The 16,480-nt window shown below is 31.0% G+C and overlaps 1 protein-coding gene across 7 annotated transcripts in view; it reads left to right on the top strand.

Annotated features, from left to right (window-relative positions):
* Window positions 1-16,480, top strand: part of LOC143059765 (twitchin-like) — an 83,108-nt gene that overhangs the window by 56,336 nt on the left and 10,292 nt on the right. For 5 of the 7 annotated variants that reach the window (XM_076233325.1, XM_076233329.1, XM_076233324.1 and 2 more), the window contains 14 exons: window positions 1,436-1,735; window positions 2,486-2,545; window positions 3,447-3,533; window positions 3,821-4,120; window positions 4,539-4,682; window positions 5,385-5,672; window positions 6,165-6,446; window positions 7,527-7,544; window positions 10,449-10,734; window positions 12,052-12,190; window positions 12,526-12,725; window positions 13,558-13,710; window positions 14,347-14,467; window positions 15,783-16,242. In XM_076233325.1, coding sequence (XP_076089440.1) covers window positions 1,436-1,735; window positions 2,486-2,545; window positions 3,447-3,533; window positions 3,821-4,120; window positions 4,539-4,682; window positions 5,385-5,672; window positions 6,165-6,446; window positions 7,527-7,544; window positions 10,449-10,734; window positions 12,052-12,190; window positions 12,526-12,725; window positions 13,558-13,710; window positions 14,347-14,467; window positions 15,783-16,242 — 2,838 coding nt within the window. The remainder of the gene's footprint in view (window positions 1-1,435; window positions 1,736-2,485; window positions 2,546-3,446; window positions 3,534-3,820; window positions 4,121-4,538; window positions 4,683-5,384; window positions 5,673-6,164; window positions 6,447-7,526; window positions 7,545-10,448; window positions 10,735-12,051; window positions 12,191-12,525; window positions 12,726-13,557; window positions 13,711-14,346; window positions 14,468-15,782; window positions 16,243-16,480) is intronic. The other 2 variants (XM_076233326.1, XM_076233323.1) reach the window with 2 other exon arrangements.

Genomic DNA, 16,480 nt, shown 5'->3' with positions numbered 1-16,480 from the left:
GAAAAAAAATCCTCCATTAAAATCTATAGAAAAAAGTCTATAGAATCTGCTTTATTCAGTAGAGGTGCTTCATTTCTTTAAAACTGTTTCAGAGCACTTTTCTAATCACTATTTGCCAGCATGGTGTGAGCCGCTAATTCTTATATTGCAGTTTACATGGACTACTTTTTTGGAGTTAGAATAACATCGGAGCATGAATTATACTGACAACTCACGTTGAAATGTGTTCTATTTATAAGCAAATATCTTTCCAAATGTTCTTTTCTGTGTTGTACCTAATTTTTAAGACGATATATAAGAGGTGTTCATTGTTGTATTATCTCTGCCTTTCTGTTTTGTGTTGTTGAAGTAAACAATCTACTGTATCCTTTCTATATTTGTTGTATTAAAAGTTTTAAAAACATAAGACAGAACCATTGAAAACAAATAGCAAATTATCTCCCCTTTATATTTAAGGGAGATAATAAATATAAGATTTGATTAAATCAGAGAAATTATTTTTATAACTGTAATATTTACACTTGGTGTAAAAGGAAAATTATTAAATCACTTTTGAATTCAATTAAAAATTGTACTAATAATATAAGTTATGATAGTTTTAGAAACACTGTAGATTCTATAAATAGACATAAGTAATTCTTTATGATAACTAGTCTATCATCATTAACCTTATTAAAGTTTATGTATTAAATGATAGCAGTAATTTGAATCAATAGAAAAATAGAAAAGTTTGATTAACTGTTTTGACTTTTTGTAATATTGAAACTTAATCCACTAATTTTTAACAGTTTGAGACACAATTAATTTTAAATGATAGATTTTGGATTTTGTTTTTATTATTTTACTTGATTGTACCAGGAACATTGATTGGTCTTGACACAACCTAATAATAGCCGATTTCATCTTCAGGTCATAGTTAATGAATTACATGATAAGGAAACAAATATGTGTAAAATATGTACACTCTATCATAATAATAATTTTAATAAATTTCTTTCAAACTACAGAATGAGTGATGCCAGTGTATTGAACTTGTAATCTGTCACTTCAAATTTGTCATAATCACATTCATTTCATCACAGAAGGGTACAAAATGCAAACAGTGGTATATGCACAAATTTTTCTACTTTAAAAGACATGTAAATAGGGCTCGTGAAAATAAGTTAGTTTACAATACAATCCATGTGGAGGTCTTCCAGAAGTTAAAATATGGTACTACATTGTACATGTATTATAAAAATAAATATATATGAATTAGGAGGTATTCACCTGTACATTAATTTAAAAAAATCACAGGACATTTTTTTTCTTCAAAGAAATCATTATAGGTTAAACAAAAGTGTCTTCTTAGAGTTAAGATCAGTTATTGAAACAACTATTTTTGGAATACTTCTTGGAATAAACATTTTCTGACTTAATCTATTCTGATTTACAGTTCCACCTAAGTTACCAATGGAAACACCGCGATTGACCAGCGTGACAGGGGAGAGAGCAATGCTACACTGGTTGTCTGCGAGGATACCAGCCTATGCCAAGAAAGTTCCCATCACATACATTGTGGAGATTAAAGAAGACAATATGCCAGGTTTCTCACATTTCCAGAGTGGCATTATTGATCCCAAATTCCTCATTGAGGGACTTAATCCTAATATGAGTTACCAGTTTAGAGTAAAGGCAGAAACCCAGTTTGGTTGTAGTGATCCTACATTGGCAGTTTCCCTGGATAGAAATAAAGGTATTGTCTGTAGATAGATATAAGAAGATTTGTTATGAGTGCAAATGAGACAACTCTCCATCTAAGTCACAATTTATAAAAGTAAACCATTTGTATTCATGGTAAAGTTTAATGAATTATTGGGTAAAATGTTGAACTGATAAATTTCATGAAAAACTTAAAAATTTAGAAACAAATCAGTAACTGAAAGTGTATGCATTTAAATTTTGACAGGAATTAGTGTGTATAGGCATTAAAAAACTTCATATTTTTTCCAATTTTTATAAAATAATGAGTTATCTCCCATTTGTACAAGAGTTGCACCATAGTTTGCGTGGTATATATTCACTGAAAAAGTCTTTTGTAGAAATCCTATAGTGTTGTTTAATAAAAAAAAGTTAAAATCTGTTTGACAAATGCTAGATAAATCTAAAGTAAACTGTAGATCTGTGTGTCCTGAACAACTGATGGTTAATAAGGCTTTTGACAAATTATATGAACTAAAATTTTGATCATCTCTATTTTTCAAGGTTATTAAAACAAGCTATCAAGTATTGTAATATAAACTATATAAAAACATGCACTTAGACAAATGCCAGATAGAATGTAACCTTTTAAAAACCTGGTGGATAAAAAGAGGGTATAGCAAAAACCATATTGGTAACATATGTGATGAACTTTTGTTTACTTGAAACATACCAAATGTAAAGTATTCCTCCAAAAATACACCAATGAAAAATTACAAATGTATAAGAATGTCTATGATTACAGAGGAGGAGGAGTCAGAATTAAAACTAGAGGATGTACGAAATCTTATACAAACATTACAGGGTATGTAAAGTGTCCCTCCTGTATCTTTGGATACACCAAAATATCACAATTCTTGCACTCCTTGAAAAGTTTAAAACAACAGATAATGCCTTCTTATAAATGCATTGTTTCCTTCCAAAAGCACTTTCCTCTATTTGTTTATTGCCAACACTGTCAGAAAATCCACATTCCCACTTCCTCAATGCCCTTGCAGAGCCAAAGTGTTTTGACATGGTGTTAAACCTGAATCAATCAATCAACCCTTCTTTGTCCTCATATATCCCATGTAAGTCTACACAGTGTTAAACCATTATCTAACAAATATTATCTTACAGATGTGGCCTGTTTCTAATTCCCGCATGAAGAGATATTGCTCTAACTTTTGTGCTATTTTCACATTTCTTGATAGTTGTGAGATAAAATATTTATCCTCACTGGTGAAATATCTGTTCTCAGCAATAGATTGGTCAAAATTTAATTAATCAAGTTCTCTTGTTTTTTTTTTTATGAATTTTCTTATTGTGACGTCATGATAAATGGCAACTTTGAAAATGAAGGATAAAAATCCTTAGAGAATCAGATTTCATCACTACAACTAGTGTATTACAATATTTCTCCAATTTCAATAGTTAAATTTTGATTATTTTAAAAGCTCAGCAAGCCTTGCACTTTAGATAATATAATTTAACTGCCTCAAATAGATAAATATTGTAACACACTGCATGTAGCAAGTTGCAGTTATGGAATCTATATGTCATGCATTTTTCCAGTACTAATGAACAGAAATACTTCATACTCTCTACTTATGTAGACACATTTCCTGTAGGTGATGTTTTATGAGATAAACTCAGGTCAGATTTCCACAAGGCATGGGTAAAGAACTTATTTTTATAGTTTAAAATTTGGTTTTGGTATTTTGCAGACAAAGTAAAAAGACCACTGATAGACATGAAAAGAGAGGACCTTGAAATTCCACAGGTGAAAATGAGAGATGCTGCTCCCAAAGGAGGTTAGTATAAAGGTCAAAGAGTAGTTCAAGTAAAGGTTAATGGTCAGAGGTTACATATAGTAGGGACTTACCATGAAACTTATTTACGTTGATTATATGATGAGTTTTGAGGTGGGTTCATTAATGCATGAGTGGTTTTGATCTATTTTATTTTTTAAGGAAATGAATATTGAATATTTAGAAAATGTAGCTGGTGTTTAATTATTAGACTAAAACCTAGAAATTAAATGTAAATAACTGAAATGAAGAATGTCAAACTGTTTCTAATGATTTTTTCCCTTTGTCAGTGCCACCTAGGATGTCATCCTCTCGACCTCTAATTACCAACCACTACGGAGGAAACTTGCTGTTGACGTGGGGTCCAGCAAGAGTTCCGTCCTATGTTAAAGGTTCTTCATTAAAGTACACTGTAGAAAAGCGTGAGCCACCACATTCAACGTGGACGGTTCTGGCTGATAACGTAGAAGATAATGAATACGATGTGACTGGATTGAATCCAGAGCGGGATTACATGTTTAGAATCCGAGCTAAGAACCAGTTTGGTGCTAGTGATCCCACAATGCCTTGCAGTGTTATCAATGTCAGAGGTATGCTGAATAAATGTTTTTCTTTTAATGAGAAAATTTTGAATTTAAATGGTTATGGCCAGAAAATGTTTTTGTCTTTCTGCATCGATTTTACCTGTTAGGAATTAGTAAGACTCTTTCTATTGTACTTATAGGCACTAAAATATAATATTACAATTCAAGTCAATACAAATCTTTGTTGCCATAACACTACATATTCATAGTATAATATTATATTACAAAATACTTTAAAAACTTGCATTCATCTTTGTTTAATATTACATGTATAGACAAAATGATGAGTGTTTTTAGATATAAAGTAATAGACCTTTTCCTTTGCTTTTGGGAGAGTAAAAATTTTCTGTTGGGAATTAATATGCCATATTCCTTAATTTTTACAATCATAATTCTGAAGTGTAGAATTTATTTGGTCTTCTAGATGACTATGTACCTCCAGTATTCAGCAGATCCCAGTCCCGTGACAGTGGAACACCAAGGATGTCCCGACGATCTTCCATAGAGAGTCCACTAGTTCTTAGCAGACAAATATCACTGGATGAGAGTGATGACATGTATAGAAGTGGTATGTATTTTGCACTGTAAACTTTAATTATGAGATTATCTCCCATTTTTAAAGTTTGTTTGACAATTTGTTTATGTTTTATGTAAAAATAATAAGTTAGATCTTTAAAGTGCTTCCTCACAAGGTTAAAGTCTGAAGGAAGATACATTGTAGTGTTTATACTCATTAGACCCAATCAGAATTGATCCTTCTCCAATCTGACACTTTATTGTTGAAAAAGCAATTCCACATGTCTATTTCTTTGGTTTGTCTATGCATTGGCAGTGGCGGATCCAGACATTTTAAAAAGGGGGGAGGGGGAGGGGTTCCCAACCCAGAGTAAAGGGGGGGTTCCAACTTTATGCTCCCATTCAAATGCATTGATCGGCCAAAAAAAAGGGGGGTTCCAACCCCTGGATCCGCCACTGATTGGATCAGAACCAGTGGCAATGGCAGATTCAGGATCAGTCAGGTGTGATTTTGAAATAAAAGCTATTAATGATTTCTCCATTATGAAAAGGATCTATTGCATCATTTATTTTTATAATACAGATTGACCTCTGATATGTGGAAAGATTTCCAATGAGACAATTGTTTATAAAGTACTTAATGACAGATATAGATGCTAACAACTATAGAATATAAAAAAAGAAGATATGGTATGATTGTTATCTAATTTACATTCACAGAAGCCTGTTCATTCCTTAATTGTTATTTTCACAGGTATGCCCCCAGAATTCAAATCAACAGTTGAGGAGTTACAGTATGGTGTATTAGGAAAAACAGCCAGAATCAACCTTGCTGTCAGGAGTTTCCCTCTTCCTGTTATAGAATGGACATTCAAGGGAAATAACTTGTCTGATAAAAATAAATATAAATCTATCATCACACCAAGTGGAGTTATCACCCTTGACATATTTAACCTCTGTTTGGATGATATTGGAGAGTATAAATGTACAGCAGAAAATGACAATGGAATTAAAATTATAATTGTACAATTAGAATATGCAGGTCAGTAACTTGTTGTGTTCATTAATGATATCAAGTAATGCAAAATACTTATAGGAAAGAAATTGTTATTAATAGATTTATTATATAGAAGTCATAATTCACATAAAATTGTTATTTTTTATCATAAATTATCTCCTCGTCAATTAAAACACAAAATAATTTTGTTGAAAGTGTTAATTTCATCAATTAAATCCTATCAACAAGGTTAATTTCATAAGGTAAATTAATTATTTGGTGTAAACAATCAACATATTGGTTAAATTTCATCTAACTTTTTATACCTCATGGAAAACATTTATCAATCATATAATATTTTACAGATTACCATTTTTAAACTGAAAATTATACCACCAAGCTAAGAGTGATAGAACCACATTAAAAAATTGTACTACAATGGATTCACAGTCCTTTAAGGGCCTATGGAGAACACTGGATTAGATGAAACAAATATATTAAATCCAAAGTAATCTTCATGTTTAATTTTGTTTTTAGATGCACCAACATTTATTGAACCAACAGAAGACATGTATCTAGACAGCCACAAGAGTGGCAGGTTTGAGTGTAAAGTTGATGGTATTCCTTATCCAAAGATACGATGGATGAAAGATACTAGACCAATCACTGAAACAAGCCGATTGAAAATACAACACACCAAACCAAACCAATGGTCTTTAAGTCTGAATGATGTCATTTCATTGGATAGTGGCTTGTATACATGTGTGGCTGAAAATGTGGCGGGAAAATCCATTTCTTCGTCAAATCTTTTTGTTGATGGTAAGTTATTTGAATTAAGCAATTGTTGCTTGTGCTTATTATGTATCTTCTGTGTTTCAAAATGTTAACTTATTTCATTATTTCGGAGGTAAAACATTCATTTCATACAAACCAAACAAAACCCAGAATTATGAACAGATATATCATGTTAAGGAGGGGTATTTGCGAAAAATACCAGTCGAGAGAATGTTAAATTTCACGAGTCTGACATTCTCAAGACTGGTATTTTTCGAAAATACCCCTCAATAACATGATTTATTCCATATTGGTATTATTTTAGTAGGTTTCTCTATATGAATTGGATTTTGAATAAAAAAGCATATTCACCTGAGAAAGTGTTATTCACCGCGCTTAACGTCACGCGCTTTTACATGCAACGTTATGGTAAAATGTTTCATGTAAAAAAAATGGTATATGTTTGTCATTAAATACATTTTCTTCTCTCGGAATATGGAATAAAACAATTACTGTCTTTTGTTTTGGTAAATATGGGGTTTTATTGACTTTTGAAAACTGATATTCACTTCGGCCGTCGGCCTCAGTGAATATCATTTTTCAAAAGTCAATAAAACCGCATATTTACCTCATCAAAAGTCAGTAATTGTATAATATCTGTTTAATTACACCGAATGTTAATGTACTAAAACGCATTGATGATCGTGACGTTACAAGCGTCCAGTCGGATAGAGTATTTTTTGGCAAATACCACGACAGAGAGGGTAAAAAAGGCATATCCTTTTAGCAAATACCCCGGCGGCGTTAAAAATGAACGATATTCATTTGATAACAGTAAATTGGTGAAAAATACACTGGCTATTAACCAATCAAAACCCCGGATTCTTACATAAGGTGTAATTATAATATATAAGATTTGTAAAAAGTGAAATTTCATCTATCAGTCTATATTATATTTTGCTTTTCCAGTTAATTTTTTCTTTAAAATTTTGATTGTTGTAAATGGTGACTTAATTTATTTGTTTATTCCTCAATTTTGTGAGTAACACCAGAAATATTGAGAATGTAAGTTATTGTCAGTCAAAGAACAGAAATATTTACTGACAAAATTATTACCATTTTCAGATGATAGTGATAATGAAGGTAAAACTCCTGTAGAAGAAAATCAGTTTCCATAGTAACATCCCTTTTTAATCAGTTTCCATAGCAATATCCCTTTTTCATAATGACCTCATTCTGTGTGCAAGCATGTTAATATTATTTTTACATTTTAAAACATTTGCACAATCCATTGAACTCACTTACACATATTTTGTATTTCCCAATTAGAAAATTCTTTTATAGTTCTTTATTTTTCCTTTCAGTTGTAAATAAATAATTTCCACCATCATACCTCAAACCAATATATATAAAATATTTATTTAATACGGTCACTTGAAAAAATACATTTCTTACTAATGTTTGTTATATTTTGATTTATGTTCCAGTGAATTCAGTATTATTCCATGTTTATTTTGTTGTATACTACTGTTTTTCTAGTTTTACCTATAAAAACAACATGATTAATACATTTTTTTTCCAGTTTATAGTTATATTATTCCATGTCACGTGATAACGTTTCGCCCAATAGAATTGTTTGAAATATGTAAGGTATAATAATACATGTTTTTCCCCAGTTTATAGTTATATTCATATGAACTGGACCTGATAGAAATCAACCTTATGCAAATGAAATATAGAATAACCATACATTGTCTCGAAATATCAATGTTATTTGTACAAGGCTTAGAAACAGGTTGAAAGCGAGGCTGTGCCAGGCATTTCTACCTGTTTCGAGCCGAGTACAAATAACATTGATATTTCGAGACAACGTATGGTTATTCTTTATATACTGCAACTCTTAAAACTGTTCTAAATGAAGTATTTTGGGTAAAAAACATCATTTCCTAATTTTGTGCAGAAGAAGTAAAATTTCCGCGAACCTGTATGTTTTATTGACGTCATAAATAAAACTCTACGGAATCACATTGTCAACGTCATAAACAAGGTGATATACGGTCAGTGACTGTATATCAAATATGAATATACGGTCAATGCAATTTGACTGCTCAAATAGCACAGCTGCAGTATATATATCAATATATTTGTTTACCTATTTTGTGTGGGAAAATATCTCTATAGGAAGTATTAATAATAACTGTTTGAAATTTTAGTTTTTGTAAGAACCCTACCAAATAAAACAACATTCTTCTTTTATGTCATATTTAAATGTTCAAAATTAAGTCAAAGACTTATCCATTTACATGTCTACATGCACTGACACTGACACAGCTCATATTTAGAAGGTTTCTTAGACACTTTAACATCATTACATGTAATGACTTTTTAAAAGTTATCATAAAAAAAGTATTTTGAAAAGCCTCATAACCTGTCTTTATGAAAGAGAGTTCATTTCTAAGTTCCCTTTAAAATAAAGTGTTCTTGATTTCAACCTTATTTGACTTTTAGTTATCTGTTTAAGATAAAGTGTTCTTGATTTCAACCTTATTTGACTTTTAGTTATCTGTTTAAGATAAAGTGTTCTTGATTTCAACATTATTTGGCTTTTAGTTATCTGTTTAAGATAAAGTGTTCTTGATTTCAACATTATTTGACTTTTAGTTATCTGTTTAAGATAAAGTGTTCTTGATTTCAACATTATTTGACTTTTAGTTATCTGTTTAAAATAAAGTGTTCTTGATTTCAACCTTATTTGGCTTTTAGTTATCTGTTTAAGATAAAGTGTTCTTGATTTCAACCTTATTTTGCTTTTAGTTATCTGTTTAAGATAAAGTGTTCTTGGTTTCAACATTATTTGGCTTTTAGTTATCTGTTTAAGATAAAGTGTTCTTGATTTCAACATTATTTGGCTTTTAGTTATCTGTTTAAGATAAAGTGTTCTTGATTTCAACATTATTTGGCTTTTAGTTATCTGTTTAAGATAAAGTGTTCTTGATTTCAACATTATTTGGCTTTTAGTTATCTGTTTAAGATAAAGTGTTCTTCATTTCAACCTTATTTGGCATTTAGTTATCTGTTTAAGATAAAGTGTTCTTCATTTCAACCTTATTTGGCATTTAGTTATCTGTTTAAGATAAAGTGTTCTTCATTTCAACATTATTTGGCTTTTAGTTATCTGTTTAAGATAAAGTGTTCTTGATTTCAACATTATTTGGCTTTTAGTTATCTGTTTAAGATAAAGTGTTCTTGATTTCAACCTTATTTGACTTTTAGTTATCTGTTTAAGATAAAGTGTTCTTGATTTCTACGTTATTTGGCTTTTAGTTATCTGTTTAAGATAAAGTGTTCTTGATTTCAACATTATTTGGCTTTTAGTTATCTGTTTAAGATAAAGTGTTCTTGATTTCAACATTATTTGACTTTTAGTTATCTGTTTAAGATAAAGTGTTCTTGATTTCTACGTTATTTGGCTTTTAGTTATCTGTTTAAGATAAAGTGTTCTTGATTTCTACATTATTTGGCATTTAGTTATCTGTTTAAGATAAAGTGTTCTTGATTTCTACATTATTTGGCTTTTAGTTATCTGTTTTGTAGAATGAGAGAAACAATATACAAAAGAGAGGATAAAGATACCAAAGTAACATTCAAACTCATAAGTCAAAAATAGATTGACAACGCCATGACTAAAAAAAGAAAAGGACGGACAGACAATAACATTAAACAAAAGACTACACAAAAAGAGTGCAAAGGGTACAATCAAAAGTTATAAGTCGAATAACAAAGGCAAAACTATAATAAGGAAAAAAATTGAGGAAAAAAAATCATCAGTCCTCAAAACATTAGCCTATTGTCATGAAAACCATATTTGTTCACATCATATGGAGTTTTCCTAGCTACCTGACTAGTGGAGGATCCAGAACTTTTCATAAGGGGGGGGGGGGGGGGGGGGGGGGGGGCGCTGACTGACCTAGTTATTATATATATTCCCATTATATATGTATATAGGTAGAATCAGCAAAGTTGTTAAAATTATACTTTGATTTGTAGAACTTGAGACCACAACCAAACAAATATCTTTCCGTGAGTCAGTGTTTGAAGATTATTACTATCCACTTGAGGAGTTAGGCAGGGGTCGGCATGGAATAGTCAGAAGAGTTATACAGAAATCTACGGGAAAGGAATATGCCGCTAAAATGATCCCAGCATGCAATGAGGAACTGAAATTTTTCTTTGGACATGAATTGAACAATATGCGACGTATTAATAACCAACGTGTTCCATCTGTCATTGATGCGTTCCAGTCAGAGAGACAGCTGGTTATCGTCATGGAACTGTATCCTATGATCTGCATGAATGGTTTACGATTGCATGGTAGAATGATTTTTGCATGAACTTAGAAGATTCAGCACACATTTGAAAAGGTGAATATTGGGTAAATTCTAACGAAAATTTCTGTATACATGTAATATGTTGCTGTTCTATGAAATTTTGAAAATGTATGCTTGCATTGAGGAAGTTGACTTCATGAAGATTAATTTTCTGTTGGTTTAGGTTATGGAATTCTCAAAAAATATATTTCAGATTAGAACTTTTTTTTTTTAATGCTTTTTTAAGGGGTGGGTATTAAATCATGTGTAATTATGTTTTATCGATCTTTCTTTAAAAAAATCTTTTGTGTTTTTATTGCAGCTAAATGCATGAAATTTGAATGGTAGTAAAGAAGCATGGTGTTTACAGTATTACAACAATGTACTAGTACTGGAGTGTGTAGTGTAACTTGTAATTAATGGTGTAGTTTTTGATGTGTGCCATATCCTATGTATAACTAATAATTTAGATTGCATGTCCAATTATTTTATTTGATTGTTTTATGTTCATATCTCTAAAAAAATATTTATTTGTATTATACTTAAAGATTATCATTGGTCATCTCAATGAGAGTGATTTTGGTCACTTGAGCCGGTTCAGAAAATTTTATAAAATAGCAATAAACCACTTTAGAACAATGCAAAGGGCACAGACTTTCATAATAAGATTTTGCGAAAGCACTTAATTTTAAAAATGTGTGCATTTTCAATGCTTTTACAACATACAAAATTATAAAAAGAAACATTTAATTCATATAAATACAATTTTATGCCACAAGCATGAACTTAAGGTGGTACCCAACACTTTCACTAAAATTAATTTGGCTCGTTTAATTTTCATAAAATTTTGTCAAAGTATTTACTTTGAGACTTTACTAAAAATATAAAAATTTAAAATTTTTTGAACCAACCATATTGTCAGAAAAATTACACTGGTTATATAGCAATTTGACAAACACCAATTTTGATCATTGAGAAGCTTAATATTCCTTTTACAACACAACGTAATTAAAACGTTTAGCTGACTTTACATAGTTATCTCCCTGTAGTGTTAGGTACCACATTAAGAGTCATATCTACCTTTGTTTCCCCTATACATTGTTTCAACATTATCATGGATAGAAAATGTAGTCGTAGCTAGTGTAGTCTCATATATGGAAATGAAATTTGATATTGGAGTGCCTCAAGAATGTGTATACAATCAAAATTTCAGATTCTAATGAAGCTAATGACGCGTTATGTAATTGTTTTATAAACAATATTTCCTTAACCAATTTAATCAGTGTCAAAGGGAGATCACTGGTAGACCACATCTTGTCCCAAGACAAATGGACTGAAATTGAGGCTGTGAAGTATGTCAAGCAGCTTCTGGAAGTACTCAGAAATATCCATGCATCAAGCATTACTCATCTTGATATCAAGGTAATTGATGAAAACTCTTTTCAAATAGTGTGTATTTGACATTTCTAAAAAAACCTACCAGTAACAAAGTGAAATGTAGACACGCATGAAAATATGTATGTCAGCAAAGTGTGTTTTAAACACTTGAAATATTTCCTGATACACTGTAAAAAGAATATTACTGTAAAAATATTTTTGAATTTCTTTATTATATGGCAGTATATTGTGTTTTTTCTACTATTTATCCTACTTATAACTCTCAACTTGACATTTGAAATTTTTTTAAATAAAAATTCTATATTATTTTGCCACCAAAACTTTGTAAATTCTGATAAAATATTTATGTTTTATTCCAGCCATCAAACATTTTCCTCTCAAGCCCTGATTCAGACCAGATCAGACTGATAGACTTTGGACTGTCTCGTCACATGTCTATGGATTATGATGTCAAGTTAAATTATGGCACAGAAGAATTTACCTCCCCTGAACAGATTAAGAATGAAACAGTTTCCTCGGCTTCAGATATGTGGAGTGTTGGCATTCTCACTTATATTTTGTACGTTAAAATAATGATCACATTTATAGAATAACTAGTTTAAGAATTCAAAGAGAGAAAAATATTGAACGAGTGACCAAACTACACATTAATTTATGAATGCAGGTAGCGCATGAGTTAATTATCAGTGTTGTTCGATCACGAGTTGAATATTTTTCCATATTTTAATTCTTTGATTAGTTATTGTTTCTATTACATTGACAAATGATTTTTTTATGAAACTAAAGTGGAAAATGTAAGGAACTAAATCTTTTTCTAAGCATTCATAATTCATTGCAACCAATAAAATAAAAGCATTTTATTTTTGGGAACCAGTAATTATCTGCCTTGAATCATATTATTGGCATTTGCTATTTTGAGATGCAATATTTTTTTATATTTTATGGATATGGTTATCTCCCCTTAATAATTCAAATTTATATAGTTATATCCCCTGATGAAGAATATTTTTGCAACTTCAGTATATATTACTTTGAATATCAAGGCACTGTTCTTCTATTTGTTAACATTGTCACATCTCATTAATAGTTCTGATATTATTATTTTCCTCCCTTCACTGATTTACATTTAATCTGTAACTTCTACTTCTGATAGTAAGCATTCCAAATTGTTGATGTTTTGAATTTATTTAAACTTTTCTAAACTTAGTTTAAAAAAGTGATGGTCTGAAATTTTTCTTTTAAAAATAAAGATAGTAGAAAATCCACACAATTTCAAAAACTTGTTTTCAAAAAATATTTAATCAGCATGCTTTTTGATATGATAACTTTGTATGTCCCTGTTATAATGGCAGCTTAAAGAATCTGAAAGTATGTAATTGTGTTTATTTCAGATTGAGTGGTGTATCTCCATTAAGGGGAGACAATAACTCAGAAACATTGAAGAAAGTGATGGAAGGTAAAATTAACCCATTGGAGGAGAATTTCAAACATGTTTCAGAAGATGCTATTGACTTCTTGGCAGAACTTTTAGTAGTTGATCCATGGTAAGGATGGAAGTGTTTGGTTTGGCCAAAATCTTGACAAAATGGGGGAGGGATACAAAAAATGATTTTACCAGAAACATGTACATCCCACATCCCTTTTTTCTTTTCAAATTTTTTATATATATATGTATTTTTTCAATCATTTATAACAAAGAAGTTGAAAAAAATATGCAATTTATAATTAAAACTGAGAAAAATCACAAATTTATAAAATTAACATCATGGAAAATTTGACACAAAAAGAATCAAAATATGATAAAACAAATTTATTCAGATTGGTCCCTTTCATCTTTATTGAAAGTATGACAAAAAGTTTAATTGTGGAATTGTGATTTTTTTCATGATAATAGCCCAAAAATAGATTAAATTGATTAAAAATGGGAAAATCAACAAAATTGGGTACTTTCAAAGGGCCGTAGCCAAAAAAGTAGTGCACTACCATATGATTTTTTCTTCCCCAATTATTTTTTTACAGTCATATAAACCCAAAAATCAGGTTAAGAAAAAAAAGTTGAATTCTGGAAATTTTTGGCTTCTCAGAGGTGTACATCCTTAAAAGAATGTTTTTCAATTTTATTATTAACAATAACTGATATTTGAGACTTGGTGTAAGTAAGATATTATTTTTGTTTAAAGCGATAGATTATCAGCCGCTGAATGTTTAATACATCCTTGGATAAAAGAGTCAGCAGATAAGAGCAACAGTCCACTTGATCTTGGTCCACTTGTATCATTCCAAGCTAGAGATTTAGCACAGGTATGTGTCACTTAATGGTATGCTGAATCTCTCTTTGACATATTCCCTATTTCTATTCTCAGTTTCATCAAAATTCAACTAAATCATGGTTAAAAGGTTTCATTTGCTTCTAGATAAGTTTCACAAAAAATTCATTAATGTTAAGGACAAAGTTAAACAGAATATTCCTTTTAAAAGATGAATGAGATTTGTAATTTTCTGTAGAAATTGTGCTTACCCATCACATGATGATTTGAAAATTTTTCACAAAGGCAGCCAGTGGCGGATCCAGAACTTTGCCTAAGGGGGCCCGCTGACTGACCTAAGGGGGGCCCGCTCCAGTCATGCTTCAGTGATTCCCTATATAATCAACCAAATTTTTCCCACGAAAGGGGGGGCCCGGGCCCCCCAGGGCCCCCCCCTGGATCCGCCTATGGCAGCACAATGGTCTATTTTTTGAAAACCAAATATTTATGTTTGAAATGCTGTATCTTTGCTATCTGCTGTGAGAACAAAAGACAGAAGAATTAATCAGCCACTGCTTAAATACATTGTTACTTATATTGCAAATAAAATACAGTCAAACCTCGTTGTGTCGAAAACTCGGATGAGTCGAAGTAATTTCACTGTCCAAGTAAAATTCCTGTTTGATCAATGCATAATTACCTCTGATGAGTCCAACTAGGTTGATTCGAATACTTGGTTAAGTCGAGTAAATTTTATAGTCCCGTCAAAGTAAAATTAATGTTAATTGACCCCGATGTCTCGAACTTCGAAAGTAAGAATTTTCGAAAGATGCAGACCTAATGATCATGATGATAAAAATTTAAGTCTGATGTATTTCTTATGTCAACTAATCATTTTCAAAAGAGAATTTATTTGTTCATGATTTGTATCTATACTTGTGTTTTTAATTATTACGAAGGACCAAAAATGGAGATTGAATGGAAAAGGCACACTGTTCATTGTATCTAGTCTGGGAGAAGACTTTATAAGTTTGATTAACTTGTGTCTCATCCCTTTTGCACATTTATGCAAATAAAATATATTTAAACTAATCTAGTTAACACAAATCTCATACCGTATTTCATGCATTCAAAATTTATGACGACACACTCGACCTCGGATGAGTCGAACCTCGGATGAGTCGAATACTTTGGTCTGGTCCCTTCGACTTTGACACAACAAGGTTCTACTGTATAGTAGATAACTGACATATATAGTCACATTTTTTTAGGTGTTTTGTTTGTTTGTCTATTCATGTAAATCATGCAAATAGTAAAAAGCAAAACACCATAAAAATTAATATAACAGTACATGCTTTACCTATTTGTAGAGAAAAGCATCAAGTTTAAGAGCCATACCACGATTACACTGTCTAACATCTGTCCTGGAGCAAACAGTTCCTGTAACACCATTCACAACAGCCGAAGAAGAAGAATCAGGAAATCAAACATACCCTGATTGTGAATACTTTGGGGAATATCTAGATGAAGAATCTTGGTATGACTGGCAAAACAGATACCACAGAGGTCCAGGGGCTAAAGTTGTGCCACTGACTGATGCTGAGTATCTTTCAAGAGTTCCTGGATTGAGAACTACACGCAGGATGACGGATGTGGATGATGAGGATGTGGAGACAATAGTTAGACGGAAGATGTCAGTGATGGAAGCAGATAGGGATATCATCGAAGATCCCTGTTTACGGAAAGAATTACGATATGTGGTAGTCGCTGATGATGTGAAGCAGAGAAAGAAAGCATCAAAAGATCTGTTTCCTAAAGATGATACAAAAGGTATGGATGCTTTTTGATTGGTCGTTCTTAATTGTTGACAAATTCAGAACCTAATTTAAGAACCTTCAAATACCTAGAAATATTATTGAAATACAATAGAAAAGCTACTCAATATTTACAAGTCATACAAAAGTCATTGTAATAAAAGAAATAATAACAGAATTACTCCTACCTTTCTTTATTTTAGAAAAATGTTTATACAAATGCTTCAAAGTAAGGGATATACTGGTTTTGCTTC

This window comes from Mytilus galloprovincialis, chromosome 14 (assembly GCF_965363235.1).
Source record: "Mytilus galloprovincialis chromosome 14, xbMytGall1.hap1.1, whole genome shotgun sequence".
Classification (NCBI taxonomy): Eukaryota; Metazoa; Mollusca; class Bivalvia; order Mytilida; family Mytilidae; genus Mytilus; species Mytilus galloprovincialis.
This window is presented reverse-complemented; position numbering and strand designations above follow the sequence as displayed.